Below are 21175 nucleotides of genomic sequence, written 5' to 3' on the forward strand. Positions count from 1 at the left end.
AGCTCCAAGACATGCGCAGTGGTTTCCTCTGAGCGGGAGGAGATGTCTGTCTAATGTATGTAATATAATAGCGCTGCATAAATCATAAGATATGGCGACATATAAAATCAGCAGCGCTTCGCTTTCACAGATGGTGGGGACTTTGTCTAATTTTTAACGTCACTTGGAAGGAAAGCTTAAAGAAAGGTAAGCTCCGTGAACATCAAAGCTAGCTGAATTCACTGAAACACATGTTGCATCTGCGATGAAAAAAAGTTGTCACTCATGTGCTGAATTCCTGTGTGGAGGTGTTGACTGAGGTGTTGCATATATGGGACAACGCTGTGACCAAAGTGCAATATTGTAATATGACATTCATGGATGACCGGATTCTTCTGGACGGATCTTGACCAAGTCCTATAGTGCTGAAGCCTCACTGAGAGCCACACTTTGTTCTTGTAATGCTCTGCGTGCACTGCAGTAGCTATATTATTTCATTAAAATATCTTTATATTTAATTGGCGAATAAATAAAACAAGAACGTAAGAAAACAGAGCATGCTCATTGCTCTTTGTTTTCGTCACCTGTCATGGTGGCAGACATTGCAGCAGGAGGGAGGATGAGAACAGTCACGGTGCTCCTCCTGCTTGGTTACTTGTTGCTTATTGGGCCTTGGACAGTGTTCATAGTTGAGCGTTGTTAATTGCTATATTTAATGGTGCAATTTCTGACATTGGCAATATGGGCAACTGCCCAGGGTGTTATTTTTTTAGGGATGGCAGGAGACCTCTGTGTATTGTGGCACAGAGATGAAAGTAAAACAGAATGAAGAAGAGTTTGAATTGTCACTGGTTAAATTTATTTCAGCTCTAAGTATTTAATATCTAGGCGTTTTTATGGGAAAGTAAATCTTTCAGATCAATTTGAGAAGCAATTTTGATAGGTGCACTTAATTTTATTGTCATGTAGCACGGGGTGCTGGTTTTGATTTGGTCTTGGGTTCAGTGGTCTAGACTACAACTCTGCTACGAGGCTCCTTGGTTCCATGTCCTCCTCTGCCAGTTGGATTTCTTTCAAAATAAATGTGTGGCAAAAAAAGTGAAGTTCATGTTATGTTAGGACAGGAGACAAGATGTTTCCATCCCTGAAATTATAATGCATATAATCACATATCTAAGTCTAAACTATGTTACAGAGTAAACTCAATAAAAACATGCTTTATCTGTGGCATTGTTCATTAAAATGGCACATTACTGATGTATTAAAATTAAATACGATTGGTACACTTAATGATATTAGTGATTAGGCAATGCATTCAGCAAGTACTTTTACTTTTAATACTTAAGTATTTTTAAAAGCCAGTGCTTTTTTACTTTTACTTAAGTAAAATGTTAATGTGGTACTTTGACTTTTACTTAAGTACATTTTTGTCTGTGTATTTGTACTTTTACTTAAGTAAATTTTTTCAGTACTTTCTCCACCACTGATGTCAAGTGACAGAGGGGCTTAAAAAATAACCAAATATTCAGTTTGGTTATTTTTTTAAATTATATATATATATATATATATATATATATATATACACTGCTCAAAAGAATAAAGGGAACACTTATTAAGTGAACACTTAAGTGTTCCCTTTATTTTTTTGAGCAGTATATATATGTGCACACACACATTTAAAATTTTGCCCCCTCCCCCAACTTTAAAAGTCTAGCTCTGCCACTGCATGTCAGCTGTTTTGGATTTCCCTACGTTCTTATGTCACTGCGCTTTCTGATTGGCTACCTGTCACATTCAGCAGGTTACGTTCTCGCTCCCAGTCAGGCAAAACTTCACAAGCTGCGGGCCAAGACAATGTTGAATATGTCCGATGTCATATCGGGCCACCCCACAGGACGCTGTAAGATTGTCGTAAAGGAAAAGTAGGGGCAAAAAAAAAAAAAGGCTTTAGGGGGCCGGAACACACCAACATGCAGAAGTCTCATCTGACGGTCACCCCGCCCCCTCGGGCCGCGGCAAAATTGCTAAGTCTTGATCGGTCCGCTGTAATAAAAAGGTTGGGGACCACTGACCTATATGATAGAGGACAGGTGTTTCTTCTTTATTCCTTGTTTGTTGACAAATGTAAAGAATCTTCGCCAACATTTTAAAAACATGGGAAACAGATTTGGGAGAAAACATGTCGAGTGAGGAGTGGTCAGAAGCCTGCACTTCGACTCATGCACAATCTGCCAACACAAATTACAAATTACTGCAATACAAATGGCCGACTAGGGAATACATCACTCCAGTTAAATTGCATCACTTTAACCCTAATATTCCTGACACTTGCATTAAATGTACTTCCCAAAAAGGTTCTTTATTTCATTGTATGTGGGCGTGTCCTAGAGTGTTAGCTTTTTGGAAGGATGTATTGATTGTGATTAGTCAGATGATTGGTAAAAAGGTTCCTTTAAATCCTAAAATGTGCATCTTGAATATTTATCCTGAGGACTTTGCTATCCCAAACAACTTGAGATCCTTACTTAATGTCTCCTTTTTGGAAGCTAAACGTTGTATTGCATCCTCATGGAAGAAAGAGACATTATGTGGAATTTCACAATGGCTTACTCAAATGACGTTTTACTTTACACTTGAGAAAATCAGCTATTTTACTAAGAACAAGCTTGATAAATTTTGGGAAATCTGGTCTGTCTTTTACACTTGACTGGGTCAAAATGATATCCAACTCGATGGGTGGAAAAAGGATTTGCTATAAGGACATATGGTAAGACAAACTGATGTTTATGCTGGTTGGTCTATTGAGGGTCTGCTGCAAACTTATTTTATTTTATTTATTTTTTCTCCTCCCCTGTGCATATGTCCTTTTGGTTTTTGTTTTGTCTGGGTCTAAGTATTTGTAAGTGAGTATATGTATGTTTCTTGTTCTCTTGTAAAAATCAATAAATATATGTTTAAAAAAAAAGTTGTACAACAGAGCTTTGCTGCCACCTGGTGCACATCATTCAACAAGTTTGACCTTATAATTTGGTCTGAACTTGTCAGGCTGAAAGCATGGTGTTACTGGCTGTCCTTTAAATACCTTGTTCCATGGACAGTGTTCATGGAACGGTGTTCCATGTTCCATACATTGTTCATGTTATCAATAATTATTTGAATATTATGTAGTAATTTTGTTAGTTAAACTAATTATTTCTATGTGCTTTTCTATGAGCTGCAGCTAATTTTACAAGGTACATCATTAAAAAGCATCGATCTATTGGATAAGGTTTAGTCACCTTTTGTATTTTAAGTATAATTAATAAATACTTTCCCTCATAATTTGTTACGGCTTTACAAAACAAAATGAAATAGAGTTGTGAATAAAACCACAAAACAGTCGACGACTGGATTATTCCCACTTCAAGTGCTAGCTAGCTGTCTGGCTAGCTGTATCGCTATGTTTGTTAGCTTTGTAACACACATTGTGAGGACAGCATATTATCTGACGAGCCCCTTCTTTTCTGCATGAAGTCAGGTTCCTGTTGCTAATAAGTAATGATGTCAGTGCTGAGCGTGTGTTAAAAAAAACTGCTTCTCTAGTCTTGTCATTGATAGCTAACAATGGCCGCACCAGGACGTGGCCGCCACTAAAAAAGGCAACTCAGCTGGATTATTTCATCTCAGGTCTACCTCTGCTCTCGTGTTACTGATAAAACAGAAGAGAGATTAAGTTTTACCTCGTATTCAAGCCCCTCACGCTCCATCTCCTGTTGGATGCCCTCCAGGAAATCGTTGGGGTCAAAATATGTGTGCTCTGGTGGAGACCTGGGAGAAGAAAGAGTGTGTGTGAGATGAATCCAAAAAGAGTGAAAAATAAATTAGGGACACGGTTTATAACGGAGCCCAAAACTCAGAAACCCTTTAATGTGTTTGGATTTAATTTTACCCCAGGGTCTAAAAATAAAATTACACGAAGAGGGAATGTAATAGGAAGGAAATCAGTCTAAAATCAGATGTTACACCCAGAGGCTAATCGCAAATTAGCATGTCACATTATTCATTTGACTAAAACAAAAAGAAACCACTATTATTCATTAGAGGCCACATTCCTGTTGTCATGGTGCATGTGTACTCATGGTGTTGGAGCTGTGAAGTCTCCCACACACACAGAAAGAGGAGCAGCAGCTTGCGAATATGCAATTATAAAAGAGCAGAACCGTTGTTTTAATGTGCCCTGGAGCTGCCATCGTCTCTGGGGATTGGCAAGAACATTTTCCCTCAGACTGTGACGCTTGCTTGCTCTTTGTTATCACAGCTTTCTCCAGAGGCAAGACAAGCAATCATTCACGGGGTGTGAAGAGAGCAAATCCATAAGTCAGATTACATCATTCTTTGGGCTTATAATGTTGCTGAATCTAGACCTGATCAACCGCAGCAACCACTGAAGCCACAGGCTTGTACAGTAGGCACATCACTGCATCTGTCTGTACTGATGCCTCGTCACGTTGGAAGAGTGTAATAATGGACTCAGACCTTTCATTGCTTCAGAGCCTAACTATGCTACCCTGCAAATTAAAGGGGGGAGGAGTGGGGGCTGTTATGTGAATAAAGCAACTGTTGCTATGAAAATGCTATATAAATAACAAAAGTAAGGAAATAAATTTGACTTCGCATCTGGCAGTAAGAAATTGGCCTCTGTCTCTTTAAGAAGCTTCTACCCTTTCCGGCAGTTCAGCATCACAACAATGTTCGTGATGCCTTTTACAACTGTTCTTAGGAGCTTTGGCATTTGCTCAGCAGACGCCCAGTTCCACCAGGTGTTTGCTCATTTCTGCTGTCACTAGTTTGGAGGAGCTGAGTGGTGGAGGGGTTATATGTGAAGCGCTACCTGGGGACTAAAGCTCCAAGGCGGAGCTTTGTATGAGCAGGCAATAAGGTTGTCATGGGAGATTCAAGGTTTTCTCAAACATGCATTAATGAGTCAAAGCAACCCTCCAGGAATGGGGGGAACTACAAGTGCGGAGGGGGGGAGTCTAGAATTGTTCCCCCCAAAAGATATAATAAAAGAAACCTTTGTATTTAAACAATATCAATATGAAATGGTGAAAGAAACAAAGAACTAAATAAATTTGCCATACATCTAAGAAAAAATTAATACATTTTTAGGCCTACTCCCGCCATTGTTAGAACCATAGGCGTAGGAACGGGGTTTGGGGAGGGGAGACGAGTCCCCAACAATATTGGAAGTGTTAGGACGCGTATTTGTCCCCGACAATAATTTCACCTGAGTTGCAAAATCGCCCGACTTTAAAAGTGAGCCCTCTCGTAATAAGTTTAGTGTACATACAATTATAAAAAAAAGAAAAAGCCTGTCCCAGTGAATTATATAGTAGGCTGCCCCAGGCATTGTTGACTCATGGTTGCTTAAAGCTTCACAAGACCGATTGATTTTAGTGACATTGTTGGTGTATTGAATAAAATGTTATGCTACGTGACTGGCATTATCTTTACTCTTACATTTCACTATATGAGACGCAAAATCCAAGTGTATTCTGGGTAAAACATGTCACCAGCCGTTCACCAACATCATCGTCAGTCTCTTGGTACCAGATGGCAAACTAACTAGAACATTTTTACGGACTAAGTTAACAGGAGTGGAGCTCCAAGGAGCGGCAAAGTAAGAAGGATGGAAAAAAGAGAGCAAGGAAAAGCCAAAAACTGGATGCACATGTTGTTCGTCGTCTTGGAGATGAAGTGGAGTTTTTTGTTGGCAGCGATTCAGACTCGCCAAAACTGCCTGCCCAGCCAGGGAGCCAGGATAGTTACAGGCATAGTACCCCCAAGAATTTAAAACTACTTTCATCCCTGGTTACAGGTAGCAACTCTAATGTTATTCACAAAGTGAAAGTTATAGACTGTAGACTGATTACAAACTGTATCAGCCCAGCCGCCGAGCTTACATCTCCTTTTTTCTCTGTGGACGGCTGAGTTATAATGGAGAGCCATTTCAGCCAAAATTAAATAAATAAATAAATAAATGGGTGAAATAAATAAAAAAAGAGTCAAATAAATACAAAAATGAAGACAATTAGTGAAATAAATAAACAATTAGTTAAATAATTAATTTAGCTTCATTAATCCAATTTTTCATTTATTTATTTTTCATATTATCAATTTCTCTTTTTTCATTTATCTATTTTTCATTTAGCTATTTTTCATTTACCCATTTTTCATTAATCTATTTTTTCATTTAAGCATTTTTTAATTTAGCTTTTTCATTAACCCAATTTTTCATTTATTTATTTTTCATATCAATTTCTCTTTTTTATTTATCTTTTTCATTTATCCCTTTACCCATTTTCATTAATCTATTTTTCATTTAACCACTTTTCAATTTCCCTATTTCATTAACCCAATTTTTTTCATTTATTTATTTTTCAGATTATCAATTCTCTTTTTCATTTAACTATTTTTTCATTTGTCCATTTTTCATTTATCCCTTTATCTATTTACCCATTTTTCATTAATCTATTTTTTAATTTAACAATTTTTCAATTTCCTTTTTCCATTAACCTGGTTTTCTATTTCCCAGTTTCATAAATCAATTTCTCATATATCCCTTTTTTATTTACCAATTTTTCTTTCATCTATTTTTCATTTAACATTTGTTTGAAAAATAGTTACTTTTCCCATTTTCCAATTTCCCTTATTCATTTAGTATTTCCTTATTTTCTTATTTATCACATTCTATTTCCCCGCAAAACTTAGAAAAAAATAAATGCAAATGAGGAGAGGCACGTCATCAGGCTACAACTTCCCCAATTGGTTAGTAAGCGTCACACCCATACTTTGCTTCAAGTAAGATGGCGACCTGCTAACGGGTTATCAATAAGCTGAAGCTTATTAACTTCATTAGAAAATAGTGTTATTACTCCTGACTTTAGTTTTCGTGTGGCCGCTCAGACAGAACGTGTTTCAGTTGGCGGCTCTCATGGACTCAGAGCTTCACCGTTGGGAGTTTTTATAGTTTGGGCGAAGCGGCCGCTGAAGTTGGCTTACGATTGAAGGTTCGGGACACCTTCGTAGCTACCAGCTGTGATCCAACTATGAGGAGCAACTTTACTGTACATCGTAAGTGAACTGCAATATACAGAGGCAGCTCTATGGAGCATCGAGCTGAGAGAATGTGAGTGGCAAATCTTGGAGATCTTTGTCGGACGCCATCTTTCAGACATGCACCGCTGCTGTCCGTCCAGGATCCTCCGGTTGCCCAGACGTTGCATGGTAAGCTACCGCTGATGTTTGTTTTCCAACTACAGTCATATTTAATCAATAGGGCTCAATTACGATCGTGGAAGGTTTTGAGTTGATCTCGGCAGTAGGTGACAAACTGAACGCCTCCAGGATGTTGAGACCAGCACGTCCTCTGATCCAATACATCTTATTAAGGATAAAATCAACAAAACGTGTTCAAATTAATGGCCCAACAAAATTAATAATCTCAGTAATTATTGTTTAAACAAGGTGTGTGCATTTCTGTACCATTACAAAAATTAAAAGGGACTCAAAGACCCTGATGAGCAGAGCGAAGTTTAAATTGGCTAATCAGCCACCGCTGTGTTCATGAGAGGAGATGCTTGTTAACCGAGAATTAAATATGAAGCCTGAAAACCTAATATCTTAACCAACTTCACAAGATGTGGCTTTAACCTAACTCCTGTCAATCTGAAGTTTCTCATATTTAGGTCATCAAACCAAAGTTCAGATCTACCATAACTGGTACCATCGCCACTAGGTCAAAAGTACAACTTTTTGGCGCAGTACATTCATTAATGTTTCCATCATGTATGTTTTCAGATGCAGACCATCCTGCATACATAAGATATATGAGAAAAAAAGGGATATATGAGAAATTGATTAATGAAACTGGGAAATAGAAAATCAGGTTAATAGAAAAAGGAAATTGAAAAATTGTTAAATTAAAAAATAGATTAATGAAAAATGGGTGAATAGATAAAGGGATAAATGAAAAATGGACAAATGAAAAATAGATAATGAAAACGAGAAATTGATAATCTGAAAAATAAATAAATGAAAAATTGGGTTAATGAAATGGGGAAATTGAAAAGTGGTTAAATGAAAAATAGATTAATGAAAATGGGTAAATGGATAAATGAAAAATAGATAAATAAAAAAGAGAAATTGAAAAATTGATAATATGAAAAATAAATAAAAGAAAATTGGGTTAATGAAAAAGCTAAATTTAAAAAATGGTTAAATGAAAAATAGATTAATGAAAAATAATTAATGAAATAAGGGAAATTGAGAAATTGATAATATGAAAAATAAATAAATGAAAAATTGGGTTAATGAAAAAGCTAAGTTATTTATTTAACAATTTTTTAATTTATTTTCACTCATTTTCTTCATTTTTTTATTTTACTCATTTTTTGATTTATTTCACCCATTTATTTATTTATTTATTTAATTTTGGCTGAAACGGCTCTCCATAAGTTATAGTCGCGGTTTTGAGATAAGACAGTCACAGCGGTATGGCGTTTATAGTTAACATTTGATTTAGTTGACATTGGGACCACCTGGAAGAGCGGCGCGCGTGACCCGCACCGAGTTGCAATGATCCAGAGGTGCACGATGCGGGGTCGGCGCGTGCCGCTGCGTGTCCGCTTCAACATGCACAATGAACCGAGCTCCGTGCTCATGATAAATTAAAACAAATTCAAACATTTCCATTGGCATGATTTATTGTGTCTCTTTTTATTTCCCTCTCTTTCTACCAAAGACTGTATGATAAAAGCTTTCAGGTTGGTGCTTTGGTCTCAACTAAACCTTTTTTTGAAGGACAGTTTTATTTACAAAGACTTCAAAATTCATTTTATTTGTCGTTTTGTTTATTTATTTTGGATATTTGAAATATCTTCCAGTTGCAGTGTTAAATGTTCATTATAATTTAAAGTTTACTAATCTTTCAGATTAGTAAACTTTGTGTTCTTGCATTATTATTTTTCCATTAACATTTTATTACTTAAAAATGGTCTCAAAACAACAATAATATTGTTGATAAAAAAAATCAAAATTTGTTATTGTGACAGGTCTACACACTATATGCAACACATTCTCACTCCCAACTCGTCACATATTGAATGGAAATAAATTAATTTACCTGCAAAGTCTTTTACTGTGTTCATTCCTCTTATCATCAACAATAATTCCTGTAATTTTCAAAACATTTGCTATTTTTTGACAATGTTAGGATGGGGGAACAAAATATTTTAAGTGCCTGATAAAATCTGTCCCCCCCGCTCCCTTAAAATGGAAACAAATAAATTTACCTGCAAAGTCTTTTATTGTGTTCATTCCCCTCATCTTCAACAAGAAATTATGCAAGTTTGAAAACATTTGCTTTGTTTTTTACAAAGTTAGGATGGGGGAACAAAATATTTTAGCTCATGCCACAGTGGAAATAGGAAAATCCACAAACTCTTTTGCTAGGAGTTTTTTCTGCAAACTGAAATAAACAGCTTCATTTAATGATTCAAATTTTAGGTAACAAAGAAAGTAATTCACTATACATGTCCATTTGATGAAGGTGGAACATATTATTTCAGGTGGCTGAAAGAGCTAAAATATTTTGTTCCCCCATCCTAACTTTGTAAAAAACAGCAAATGTTTTCAAACTTGCAGAATTTCTTGTTGAAGATGAGGGGAATGAACACAGTAAAAGACTTTGCAGATAAATTAATTTGTTTCCCTTTTAAGGGGGGGGAACAGATTTTATCAGATTTTATTGTTCCCCCATCCTAACTTTGTCAAAAAAGAGCAAATGTTATGAAAATCACAGGATGTCTTGTTGATGATAAGAGGAATGAACACAGTAAAAGACTTTGCAGGTAAATTAATTTGTTTCCATTTTAGAGAGGGGGAACAGATTTTATCAGGCGCTTAAAATATTTTGTTCCCCCATCCTAACTTTGTCAAAAAAAGAGCAAATGTTATGAAAATCACAGGAATTATTGTTGATAATAAGAGGAATGAAAACAATAAACGACTTGCAGGTATATTAATTTGTTTCCATTTTATAGAGGGCGAACACATTATTTCAGGCAGCTGAAATATCCATTCTCTCCTCTTCTCCTCCAATAACTTTGGGAATCACCTGTTTCCAAATTCTCAAAAAATATTATGTGTAATAGCATACTAGACATTTCCTTAATCCAGTAATGTCATATTTTACATTAGAACGGGATTTACCAAAAAGTTTACACTCTGATCTTTTCAGGAAGTCATTTTTTTGTGCCCTGCTATCGGCCAGCTTCCCTGCTCCTCCTTTGGGAATCACCTGTTTCCAAATTCTCAAAAAATATTATGTGTAATAGCATACTAGACATTTCCTTAATCCAGTAATGTCATATTTTACATTAGAACGGGATTTACCAAAAAGTTTACACTCTGATCTTTTCAGGAAGTCATTTTTTTGTGCCCTGCTATCGGCCAGCTTCCCTGCTCCTCCTTTATCAGAAATGAAAAATTATAAATGCACACAACGTGTTGGAAACCTGTGTTTGTTGACTCACTTTTATTTGTCAGGCTTACGAGACAAAAGCTGAAAAAAAGATCGATTCACTTCGCGTTTAAAATAACACAAAACAGCGTAAAAATACCTCCACACAAGACCTCGTTTATTTATGTATGTATTTTTATTTTGATAGCTGCTGATTAAACTGAAAGTTACAACATTGACATGATTATATGAGTAGTTTTTACCAAAAAATCGATCAAAAGCGCAAATGGTCAGATCCGCCGGATCCACTTCTCTGGCTGCAATGCGCGCTCCCGACACAGGGGGAACAGATTTTCACAGGGGAACAGAATTTCTCACAAGAACGGATCCCACAAAAACCCAAGAAGAAGAATAAGCTGACGTCATCCTATGCGACACTTACACTCCGGTGAGTAAAAGTCTGCACCTGTCAAAATGTTTTTGTACTCTAAAACCAAAAATAACTCTAAAGTGTTACGTTATAAAGTTACTGATGGTAGTTTTAGGACTTAATGGCAGTAGAACTGTGATGCAAATGATTAAAGACACGTTTGTAAAAAAAATTTTTGCCGGAAAATATACGGTGGAGGCTAGCTAAATTAGCCTCTTGGAGGCTAATTGTACCTGTACACTGTACCTGTGCTTAATACGTTTAATTAGCCATGATAATAATCACATAATAGTGTTTATAGTCGTGCCTGTTGTTGCCACTTTGTAAAATTGGAGGGTTGCTAAAAACATGAGTGCCCCAAGGCTGTGATGATATTAAAGTTTTGTTTATGAACCCTGTCTGAATACACTGATTGCAGTTAGGCCATTGAATTAAAATGTAAATTTTTAATTTAGGCAAATTTCTTTCCTCCTGTCTATGTTATTTGCTGTTGCAAGCCAGATGAAGAGAAGTAAAGAGCTGAGAACCTGACCTTTGAACAGACAGAGACCATAGGTCAGGAGCAGCCTGGGATGCTTACTGAGGAGCATCCAATGATGATACCAGAGAACCAGGAAGATACAGTGCTAGTGCTTGATCTTGTTATTGTTTCTCTTGTTGTTGTCCCATCCTCTCAGTCTTTTCAGAAGAAGAAAAGACCCGGAAGCACCTCTCCAGCTGCCTCTCCTCCCACTCCGTCATCTGCATTCATGTCACCTGCTGACCATGCCGTCTCCTTAAGTCAGGGTGGCGTAAGTTTTGTTTTCTTTACATTCATCCATTTTCTTACATCCTTATCCCTAATGTGGGAGGGTTGCTGGGGTACACCCAGGACAGATTGCCAGGGCAACACAGAGAAACAGACAGGACACACAACCATTCACACACACACACACACACACACACACACACACACACACACACACACACACACACACACACACACTAACACCTAGGGAGAATTCAGAGAAACCAATTAATCTGATAGTCATGTTTTTGGACTGTGGGAGGAAGCCGGAGAACCCGGAAAGAACCCACCATGCGCAGGGAGAACATGCAAACTTCATGCAGAAAGACCTCGGGCCGGGAATCGAACCCAGAAGAAAACTGAACTAGCAACTTAAGGAGTCCAGCCCTAAAATGTCAAAATTCTCACAGAAACAGAAAACCTATGGAGACCGTTTATAAGCAAAGACAACTTGTTTTGGGCTTAGTTTCCATTTATGTGGCCATTTCTTATTTTGTTTTTAAAATTGTTTTTTTTTTTCCTTTTCTTGTTATTTAAGTTGATGGAAATGTAGTACACAAAATCAATCCCTGGGCGTAGAACTAATGCGGTAAGTCTAAAAGTTTAACTAATCCCCCCCGTGACAGTATATCCCTACCCCAGTCAAACATGCCTTTTTCTTTTCTGTATTACAAAGTATTAATTTCTTTTCTTTTTTTTACTGCAGTTGGACCATTTTACAAAGTTTTCTGTGTAATATTGTTTTCAGCCATTCACTGAAATGAATGTTATGGTTGTAATATATGTAAGCTTATGTTGGTCTGTTTACTGACACATTTTTGTCAAGTTCTGTTAAAGATTAAGTGAGGCTCATTTAGTCACTGCATCGGTCAGGTATTGTGCCTGTATTAAGTCTTGAAATTTAGAACAGGGTTGTTTGTAGATTTTGTTCAGTAAATATAACCTAAAATCTTAAAAACTTTAAACATGGTATTGTACACATTTCTTTTTGAGTGTATTTAATGTTGATGTGGATGTACAAAGTCTATAAAAATACATAACAAAATAAGCACAACTTTATTTCAATATAAAGTTGAAATAAACTTTGTGTTTTTTTTTTCATCTCAAAAAGCTATATTTTTAATATCTTTTTTGTGTCATGGATTTTGTCAATCAAGACTGTATTTGCAAAATGCTATAATAAAATTGCTTTCAAATGCAGTACATTTATTTTTAAACATCAACTTTAAGTGAAGTTATTGATGAAGAGCATAAAAAAAATATATATATGGTCATGTTTCAAACTTGATCTTCCATAATGTATTATAAACCATCCAAAATATTTTTATAAGCACTCCAGATACAGAAAGAGTCATAATGGGATTCATAAAGACTTTTTGTCTGACAAGCTGGTCATCATTGTAGGCTGGTCAAGTTTGCCCTGTGTGTTGTCTTTAAGGCATGACGCAAGGTTAAACTGTGTAACAGATTCGTTTCCTACACACTTGTAGAAGTGTGTGAAGCTATTTGCTATGTGTTGTATTCAATGTAATCAGGATTTACACATAAAAAAAGTTTTATGGAGAAGTATTTTGAATAGCATGTTTACCTGTCTAAGGTTAATTAAGTTTGCAGTTTACTTTGTGTATGCCCAGGAAACCCAGATTGAAGTCCTTCAACATTACAATTTAGTAAATTAATATTGAATCAGTTTGAGTCTACAGTAATTTAAACTACGTTAGCATAGTAATCTAAATTATGTTCGCTTGACATAGTGTTTCTCTACGAGAAAAGCACTATGTTAAACTGTGTAGAACATTCTAGGGTTAGATTGGGGTTAGGGTTAACCTGAACTCCATCACTAATCTCAAATTGAGTGGTAGAGATGGCTTCATCTTCAAATGCTTTATGAAAGTACTGGTTTAAAGATGCATTTTCTCTAGAATTGAGCTCTGTAGCCCGACTCTAAATCTGCTCTGGTGGGAAAAGATTGATTTGCCTGATGATGTCTCAGGCCTCGGTGGTTTATTTCATCATTTCATAATCTTGCAGAGAAAAGGCCTAAAGAGAATGTAAGTTGTGTCCATCTAATTATTGTAGTTGAAATAGAGGTCTCCCCCTTTAGGTTTGTAAATGCATCCAAATTAATGTTGTACATTTCATTAAGATTATTTTACTAAGTTGGGACCCTCTGTTTTAAAAAAGAAATCATGTCCAAATTTGAAGTATATCAACTAAATGACACAGACAGCAAGTTTTTCTACCAAACCTTAGTCGGCTTCTTTTTTCACCTGTCAACTGTTGAACATAGACATGTTTAAATAACGCCAGGTCTATGTAGGCAATTATAACTAATTTTCATATGTCCTTAAAGAGTACCTAAAAGCTGAACAACTTATTTCTCCTAACAATTTCTTGGAACCACTTCTTGTTCGTCCAACATTTTAATATGCTTCATTACTGACTTATCAGCTGATAGATACAGAACATGCCCTGAAGAATCTAAATTAGATGCAGTTTTGTTTATAAAATCATGTCTTTATGATTTTTGTATAAATGCATGTCATTAAACAAAATCATTCCTGAATACCGCATTAAAAAAATCACTTTGACAAGTACTAAAATTTTATTTTACTTATTTCTTTTTAATAAAGACATTGACAAAGTGAACTGCATTCAATTGACCAAGGATAAGAAATTGTTCCACCAGTACACACTTTGTGCATTCTTTGGATTAAGAAATAAGTCAGAGCTGCACATATTAATAAAAAAAGAAAATAAAAGTAGAAGATCCAAAAAGATGTCTTGGCTATGTTAGTTACTACAGAATCACTGAGACCTCTTAACGTAATATTGTTGCCATTTAATTGCTCAACATAAGCATCCATCCATCCATCCATTTTCTTCCGCTTATCCGGGGTCGGGTTGTGGGGGCAGCAGCTTCAGAAGGGAGGCCCAGACTTCCCTCCCCAGCCACTTCTTCCAGCTCCTCCGGGGGAATCCCAAGGTGTTCCCAGGCCAGCCGAGAGACGTAATCCCTCCAGCGTGTCCTGGGTCTTCCCCGAGGCCTCCTCCCGGTTGGACGTGCCCGGAACACCTCACCAGGGAGGCGTCCAGGAGGCATCCTTACCAGATGCCCGAGCCTCAACTGGCTCCTCTTGACGTGGAGGAGCAGCGGCTCTACTCAGTCCCTCCCGGATGACCGAGCTTCTCACCCTATCTCAGCCACCCTGCGGAGGAAGCCCATTTCGGCCGCTTGTACCCGTGATCTCGTTCTTTCGGTCATGACCCAAAGCTCATGACAACATAAGCACAAGTGTTATTATTCCACTTGAAGTAAAAATAGTAAAACTATTAAATTAACTACAATTTCTCTTTTTATTACCTAGAAAATACACTAGATGTGCAGAAACATAAGTGAAAAAGAAACACACTCAATGACATGCCTGTGGAATTAATTACAGCTCTAGTAATCCCTTTTAGAAAGTACAAAGGCACAAACAAATTAACTATTTAAAAAAAAAATCAACAAGATAAAACACTGCCCATTTGGAAACATGAAAGCACAAGAACAAATTGTAAGGTGTCTCTTTCTGTATTATCAGTCACTACTGAAGTCGTCGTCAAAGTTTGCTTCTGGATCTGTGAGAGATCACCCTGGCTGCTAACCATTGCCCACCACAAAATCTAGAATGCATACAATTCAGTCAGGCTAAAAGGCTAAAAGGTTACTGTTATTATACATTTACAATCTGCAGTCTTACATTTTTGGTTGATTTGTTTTATACAGTCCACAAATTTTCCTACGTTTTCATCCTTGGCTATGAAAAGGTCCTGAAATATAGCCTGTTCCTCCAATCTGAAAAACAAGCAATAAAATACACTTCATGAGGTGTTATAGTCCAAAGGTAGTGAACATCACTAACATATACAAATACATATATATTTTACAATACCTTGCTGCATTATTTAAATGGTAATACTTGCAATTTCCATCCACTGAAACTGAAAGCACATTTGGGGTACAAACCTGAAGGGATCCTTCCATAACATTTTATTCAACTCATATATTATGGCTTCCCACTCAAAAATCTTTTCAGGAAGCTGTCAGCCGAGATCTTACCTGTCTGACTTAAAATGAGAGATAAAAAAAGAAAACATAAAATAGGACAAAGGTGTCCAAATACCAGGCATCAAGAATAGGTTAGGTGTCTTTCAAGTTTTAGGTGTTTTTCTGGCACAAAACATTTCACTCAATAGATTTTGATGTTACCAGGACTTCATATGATCTGAATGCTGAATGAATGAGGTGGTACCTCAGCCATTTGATTCAAGTGTGTTTAACCAGTTCCATCAAAATGTTGAAGAACATAACCACTCAAGAATGGAGTCAGACGGCCCTTCTGGGATATGTACGTCAAAGTACTCGCACAGCCAAAGTTGACAGTTATTTAAATTTTTATAATATAGTTTTTTATATTTTGGTTTTGAGTCATTCAAAGAATTGTTATTCATACCATTGAGCATGACCACAGTGATTGCCTGTCCTGGTTTGATCCTCAAACACTCTGATGGACAATCACAAATTCTAACTGGGATCTCCACAGGTACGAATCGTGCTAAAGAGGTTGACATGTTGGATGCATGAATGTAAAGAAAACAAAACTTATGCTTTCTCTTCTTATAGTCTAACCTGACTTAAGGAGATGGCATGGTCAGCAGGTGACATGAATGCAGATGTGGCTGATCTATCTATGGGAGAAGACAGATGACTGAGTGGGAGGAGAGGCAGCTGGAGAGATGCTTCTGGGTCTTTTCTTCTTCTGAAAAGACTGAGAGGATGGGACAACAGGAGGAGAAACAGGAACCAGATCAAGCACTATCACATTATCTTCCTGGTTCTCTGGTGTCATCATTGGATCCTCCTCAGTAAGCATCCCAGGCTGCTCCTGACCTATGGTCTCTGTCTGTCCAAAGGTCAGGTTCTCAGCTCTTTACTTCTCTTCATCTGGCTTGTAACAGCAAATAACATAGACAGGAGGAAAGAAATTTGCCTAAATTAAAAATTTACTTTTTAATTCAAGTAAATGACCTAACTACAATCAGTGTATTCAGACAGGGTTAATAAACAAAACTTTAATATCATCACAGCCTAGGGGCACTGATGTTTTTAGCAACCCTCCAATTTTACAAAGTAGCAACAACAAGCATGAATATGAAAACTATGATGTGACTCTATCATGGCTAATTAAACGTATTAAGCACAGGTACAGTGTACAGGTACAATTAGCCTCCAAGAGGCTAATTTAGCTAGCCTCCACCGTATATTTTCCGGCAAAAAAAATTTTACAAACGTGTCTTCAATCATTCACATCACAGTCCTACTGCCATTAAGTCCTAAAACTACCATCAGTAACTTTATAACGTGACACTTTGGAGTTATTTTTGGTTTTAGAGTACAAAAACATTTTGACAGGTGCAGATTTCTACTCACCGGAGTGTAAGTATCGCATAGGATGACGTCAGCTTATTCTTCTTCTTGGGTTTTTGTGGGATCCGTCCTTATTTTTATTATTTCAATCAAAAATATTAAATGTTTACAGAACAGGTTGCATGCAATCACAAAAGAAAATGCATCTTAATTTTTCTTAAATTTATTTGGTGTAAATCATTGATATCATACACAAAAATAGTTGGTAAATTAAAAAAAATGCTTTTAAATCAAGCTAACAGAAACCACTACAAAAACCCTCCGGTTTTATATTTTACTGAGTTATTTTTAAATACCGAATTAAAGTCTTTTGACCGATATGTCTGACATGTATTTGTAGTAAATATTGTTAATATCCTGTTCAAACTAGCACATAAATTGTAAGGTTTTAAAAAAAAATAGAATAGACTCGTCATCTTATTCGTTCCTAGATCGTCAGTTTCGGACGCTTAGGGAGCGTCACATATTGACGCGAAGGGGGTACCCTCGGCGTCAACATGTGACGCCAAGGGTACCTGCCCAAGCGTCAATATGTGACGAGTTGGGAGTGAGAATGTGTTGCTATATATAGTGTAGTTAGTTAATTGCCATGGATGGCATAGTTACTTTGAAAGACCTATTACTCAATAAAAAATTTATCCATCAGCTAGAAAATGTGCATCTCTTTTCCCTCCATCGTTTATGTTTGTGTCGCTGGTGTTACACATAAAACGTATCTCCCCAAGGAAAAAGAAGAAAGCAACAATATGTGTTTTCAAAAAAAAAATTTACAAATACGTAACTTGGATACGTAATTTTAATCTGATTATTGGATTGTAAATAGTAACAACATATTGGTTAGTTACAACTAAACAATATTTTAAAGATTGATTATTCAGGGTCCTGTGGTGGCAGGGGCAAAGCACAACTCATGTATGGAGATTATGGTCCTCGACACGGCATGTACAGCTAAAAAAATACTGTCATTATTTAATTTATTGCTGTCCAATTAATTAATAATTAATTAGATAGCAATTAGTCATCATTTATTACTGATTAATAATTGGATAGCAAAATTTACATTATTTTTTGGTCATTTTTTTACCAATCTGAATTGTATTTTTTGTTTTATCGTATGCGTACCTGCAATGTTGTGATTGTTGTGAAGCACTTTGGTCGGCTGAGGTTGTAAATGTGCTGCATAAATAAATTTTAACTTGAGCATAAGCTACTTCATAGAAGTTTTTCTTTTTAAACTGAATTTGAACCAGTTGAAGTTAAAGCTAGGCCACATGAATCATGGGTAGAACATATTTACATATTTTTATCTTTAAATGCAGGGTTAGGATCTATTACAGTTTTGGCTTAATTACTGCTCTGTGTTCTTTCAGGAAATGGCCTTTTTGAGTCTATATACTTTAGTTAATGATTATTTGATTACTAAGTTGGTGATTACTTCAATAATCGATAAATCACAATTAATTTGATAATTATTTATGCCAAAATGTTTTTCATTTTTGCTTTTGCAAAACAATTTAGGGTTTATTCTCAACCCTAAATTCTTAACACTCCTTTCAGCGTCCTTTCAGGTTCCAGAAACTTGATATTGAACAGGATGTAAGAAAAGTTAAGCCCTTTGCATGTAGGATCAGATGAGGAAACATTTTCTACTATTAAAAAGAACTCGGTCTAGTTTTGTCAAGACACCCCCTCAAAAAAAGAAAGAAAAATGTTTGAATATGTTCTCATCTTAACTTGTCTTTGAGTTATTTTGTGTTATGTGTTCATGTTTTATAATTTACTTTGAAAGGTAAAGCTGCAAGTTCTGTATCCTGTCACTTTATGTGCATGTTGTACTGCTGTTGTCCACCAGGGGTGATGAGAGTGAGTTCTTGTGTAAAAGCAGCACTGTTCTAACAAATAGAAGTAGAGATGGAGTTAACGGAAGGCTGAACGTTAGCAATAAAGTGAACACAGCTATCTAACGAAAAGAAGTGTGATTCATTTTAAAGATGAGTACTGAACAAGAAACCGCAACAAAAAATCTGCTCTGGCAGATTGCTTGGGGAACCTCTGAGACGCTAAATCATGTTCTAGGTGAGCCGGTTTCAGTTAAACGCTCCAGAGACCAAAACTGCTCTGTGCTATAAAAGTAAGGCTGGAGCGCTGTTAACGCAGCGACAATTATCTTCCAATGTAGCAACTGCCCACAAAACATCCCAGAGCAATCTTTCAGTAATGGAAGGTGTCGATGTTCAAACATGCCATCAGGCTGTGCTGCACATGATAGAAGGATATGGAGCTGGCTGAACACAGGTCAGATTTTAAATGAATCAGGAGGTTGAACGCGGTCAACAGGATGAGAGCAGAGGGATTGCTTTAAAAAACATTTTCCAGTATGCAGGTTTGTACTTTGTGTGTCTGCTGTAGGTATACTACAAATGCTGGTTGGCACCTGCGAGGGCACCAACAATGACGAGGGCCAAACTGTAGGATGAGTTATAGGGATTTAAAGTTTCATTTTGATATTTTTTGGTATTGTGAAGATAATAAAAGTGACAATAAGAACTATTCATTATTGCTTTTCTCATATAGAAGTGGGATTTGTATACAGTAATTGCATTTAATCATATTTTCAAATACGCTCATATGTAATAATACTGTAATTGAACAAACTGTGGAGAAAATACTAAACCAATCTTGACAGTTCTAGGGATTTTTAAACATCTAATTGGAATTTATTGTGGCAATAATACATTTAAATTTTTATCATGATAAGAAATTTATCACGATAAACCATACAATAAATTCTCACCCTACCTAACAGTGATGAGGTAATCAGTCTTAGGTAAATTATGAACACCAACATAACAGAGCACCACAAGCTCCATCTGGGCCCAGCTCAGATGAAGCAACTGCACCCACTGGAATATGCTAGTCATATTCTACGCAGCACACTCAGCACATACAAAACAAGAGGTGACGCCCTGGAACACACCGTATACACCATACACCAACCATAAAAGATAGTCCCTGTTGCTCAAGGTGGTCCCTGATCTTGAGTGAGAGTGCATACCCTTTGAGGTACCTAAATGTGGGCAGGGAACCAATTGTGGTGGGCCCGCAGCCTCAAAGAGTGAACCCACAAATCAATGTTGAAGAACTACAGCAAAGAGTAACATCTTGGGGTCACCAAGTCTCCTTAACAACTGCTACTGCTAGCGACATACGAATATAATTTTTTTGGAAGCAGATTCGGAAATAGCCACTTTCTGTCCTATCATCACAAACACAAACATGGAAAGTTTACAACATTCAGAGACTCACCTAGAACCGTGTGCTTTAATCAAATGAGACTTTGAGCTGTTTAGCGATTAACGCTGCATAAAACACAGAATGTAAACTATGGAGGAGGAACATGGAGGGGAAGACTAGCTGGTCCATGCTAGTTTGCAACCTTTATATCTACAACAAGATTTATTATTAATTCCTTTCCAACTAGTAGGTGGAAACACAGCAATTTTCTGTTTTTAATTTTTGTGTCATTTTAAAAGTTTACTCAAAATTCAGTTGACAATTGGATGGAAACATAGCTTGTGAGTCATGGCTAGATCTTTTAACAGGTTAACGATTCAAAGTGTGGCTAACTCAACCACAGGTCTATGCAGAGTTAGGTAGAAATTCACCAATTGAACAGCTGAAATTGGAATCAGTTGACCTGCGGATTGATCATCAGCAGGTCAAATTAATTTAAAATTTCCTATGAACATGTTTCTATGTTCTATGTTACAAAATAGAAAGTGGTGACTGATCAGTTAGATCTTAAAGAACCAGAGTGGACCAGAAATAACACCTGATTGATGCATCTGTGGGGGACCAGTTGCTTTAGATCAAGGAACCCCCCCTTCCATTAAAATATGAGTCTATTGTCTTTCCTATGAATACTTTGTTTTGTTTTGTTATTAAAAAGCACTGTGCTTCATTGTCCATGTTTAGCTGAATATTCACATATGTTGATAGCTATTCAGT

At 36.6% G+C, this 21175-nt stretch overlaps 1 protein-coding gene across 7 annotated transcripts in view; it reads right to left on the reverse strand.

Annotated features, from left to right (window-relative positions):
* The window catches only part of pdzrn3b (PDZ domain containing RING finger 3b), a 208226-nt gene that overhangs the window by 20966 nt on the left and 166085 nt on the right, over nt 1-21175 (reverse strand). For all 7 annotated transcript variants that reach the window (XM_008410602.3, XM_008410600.3, XM_081607527.1 and 4 more), the window contains one exon: nt 3699-3786. In XM_008410602.3, coding sequence (XP_008408824.1) covers nt 3699-3786 — 88 coding nt within the window. The remainder of the gene's footprint in view (nt 1-3698; nt 3787-21175) is intronic.

The sequence above is a fragment of the Poecilia reticulata genome, chromosome 5 (assembly GCF_904066995.2).
Source record: "Poecilia reticulata chromosome 5, P_reticulata-male-v2, whole genome shotgun sequence".
Lineage (NCBI taxonomy): Eukaryota > Metazoa > Chordata > Actinopteri > Cyprinodontiformes > Poeciliidae > Poecilia > Poecilia reticulata.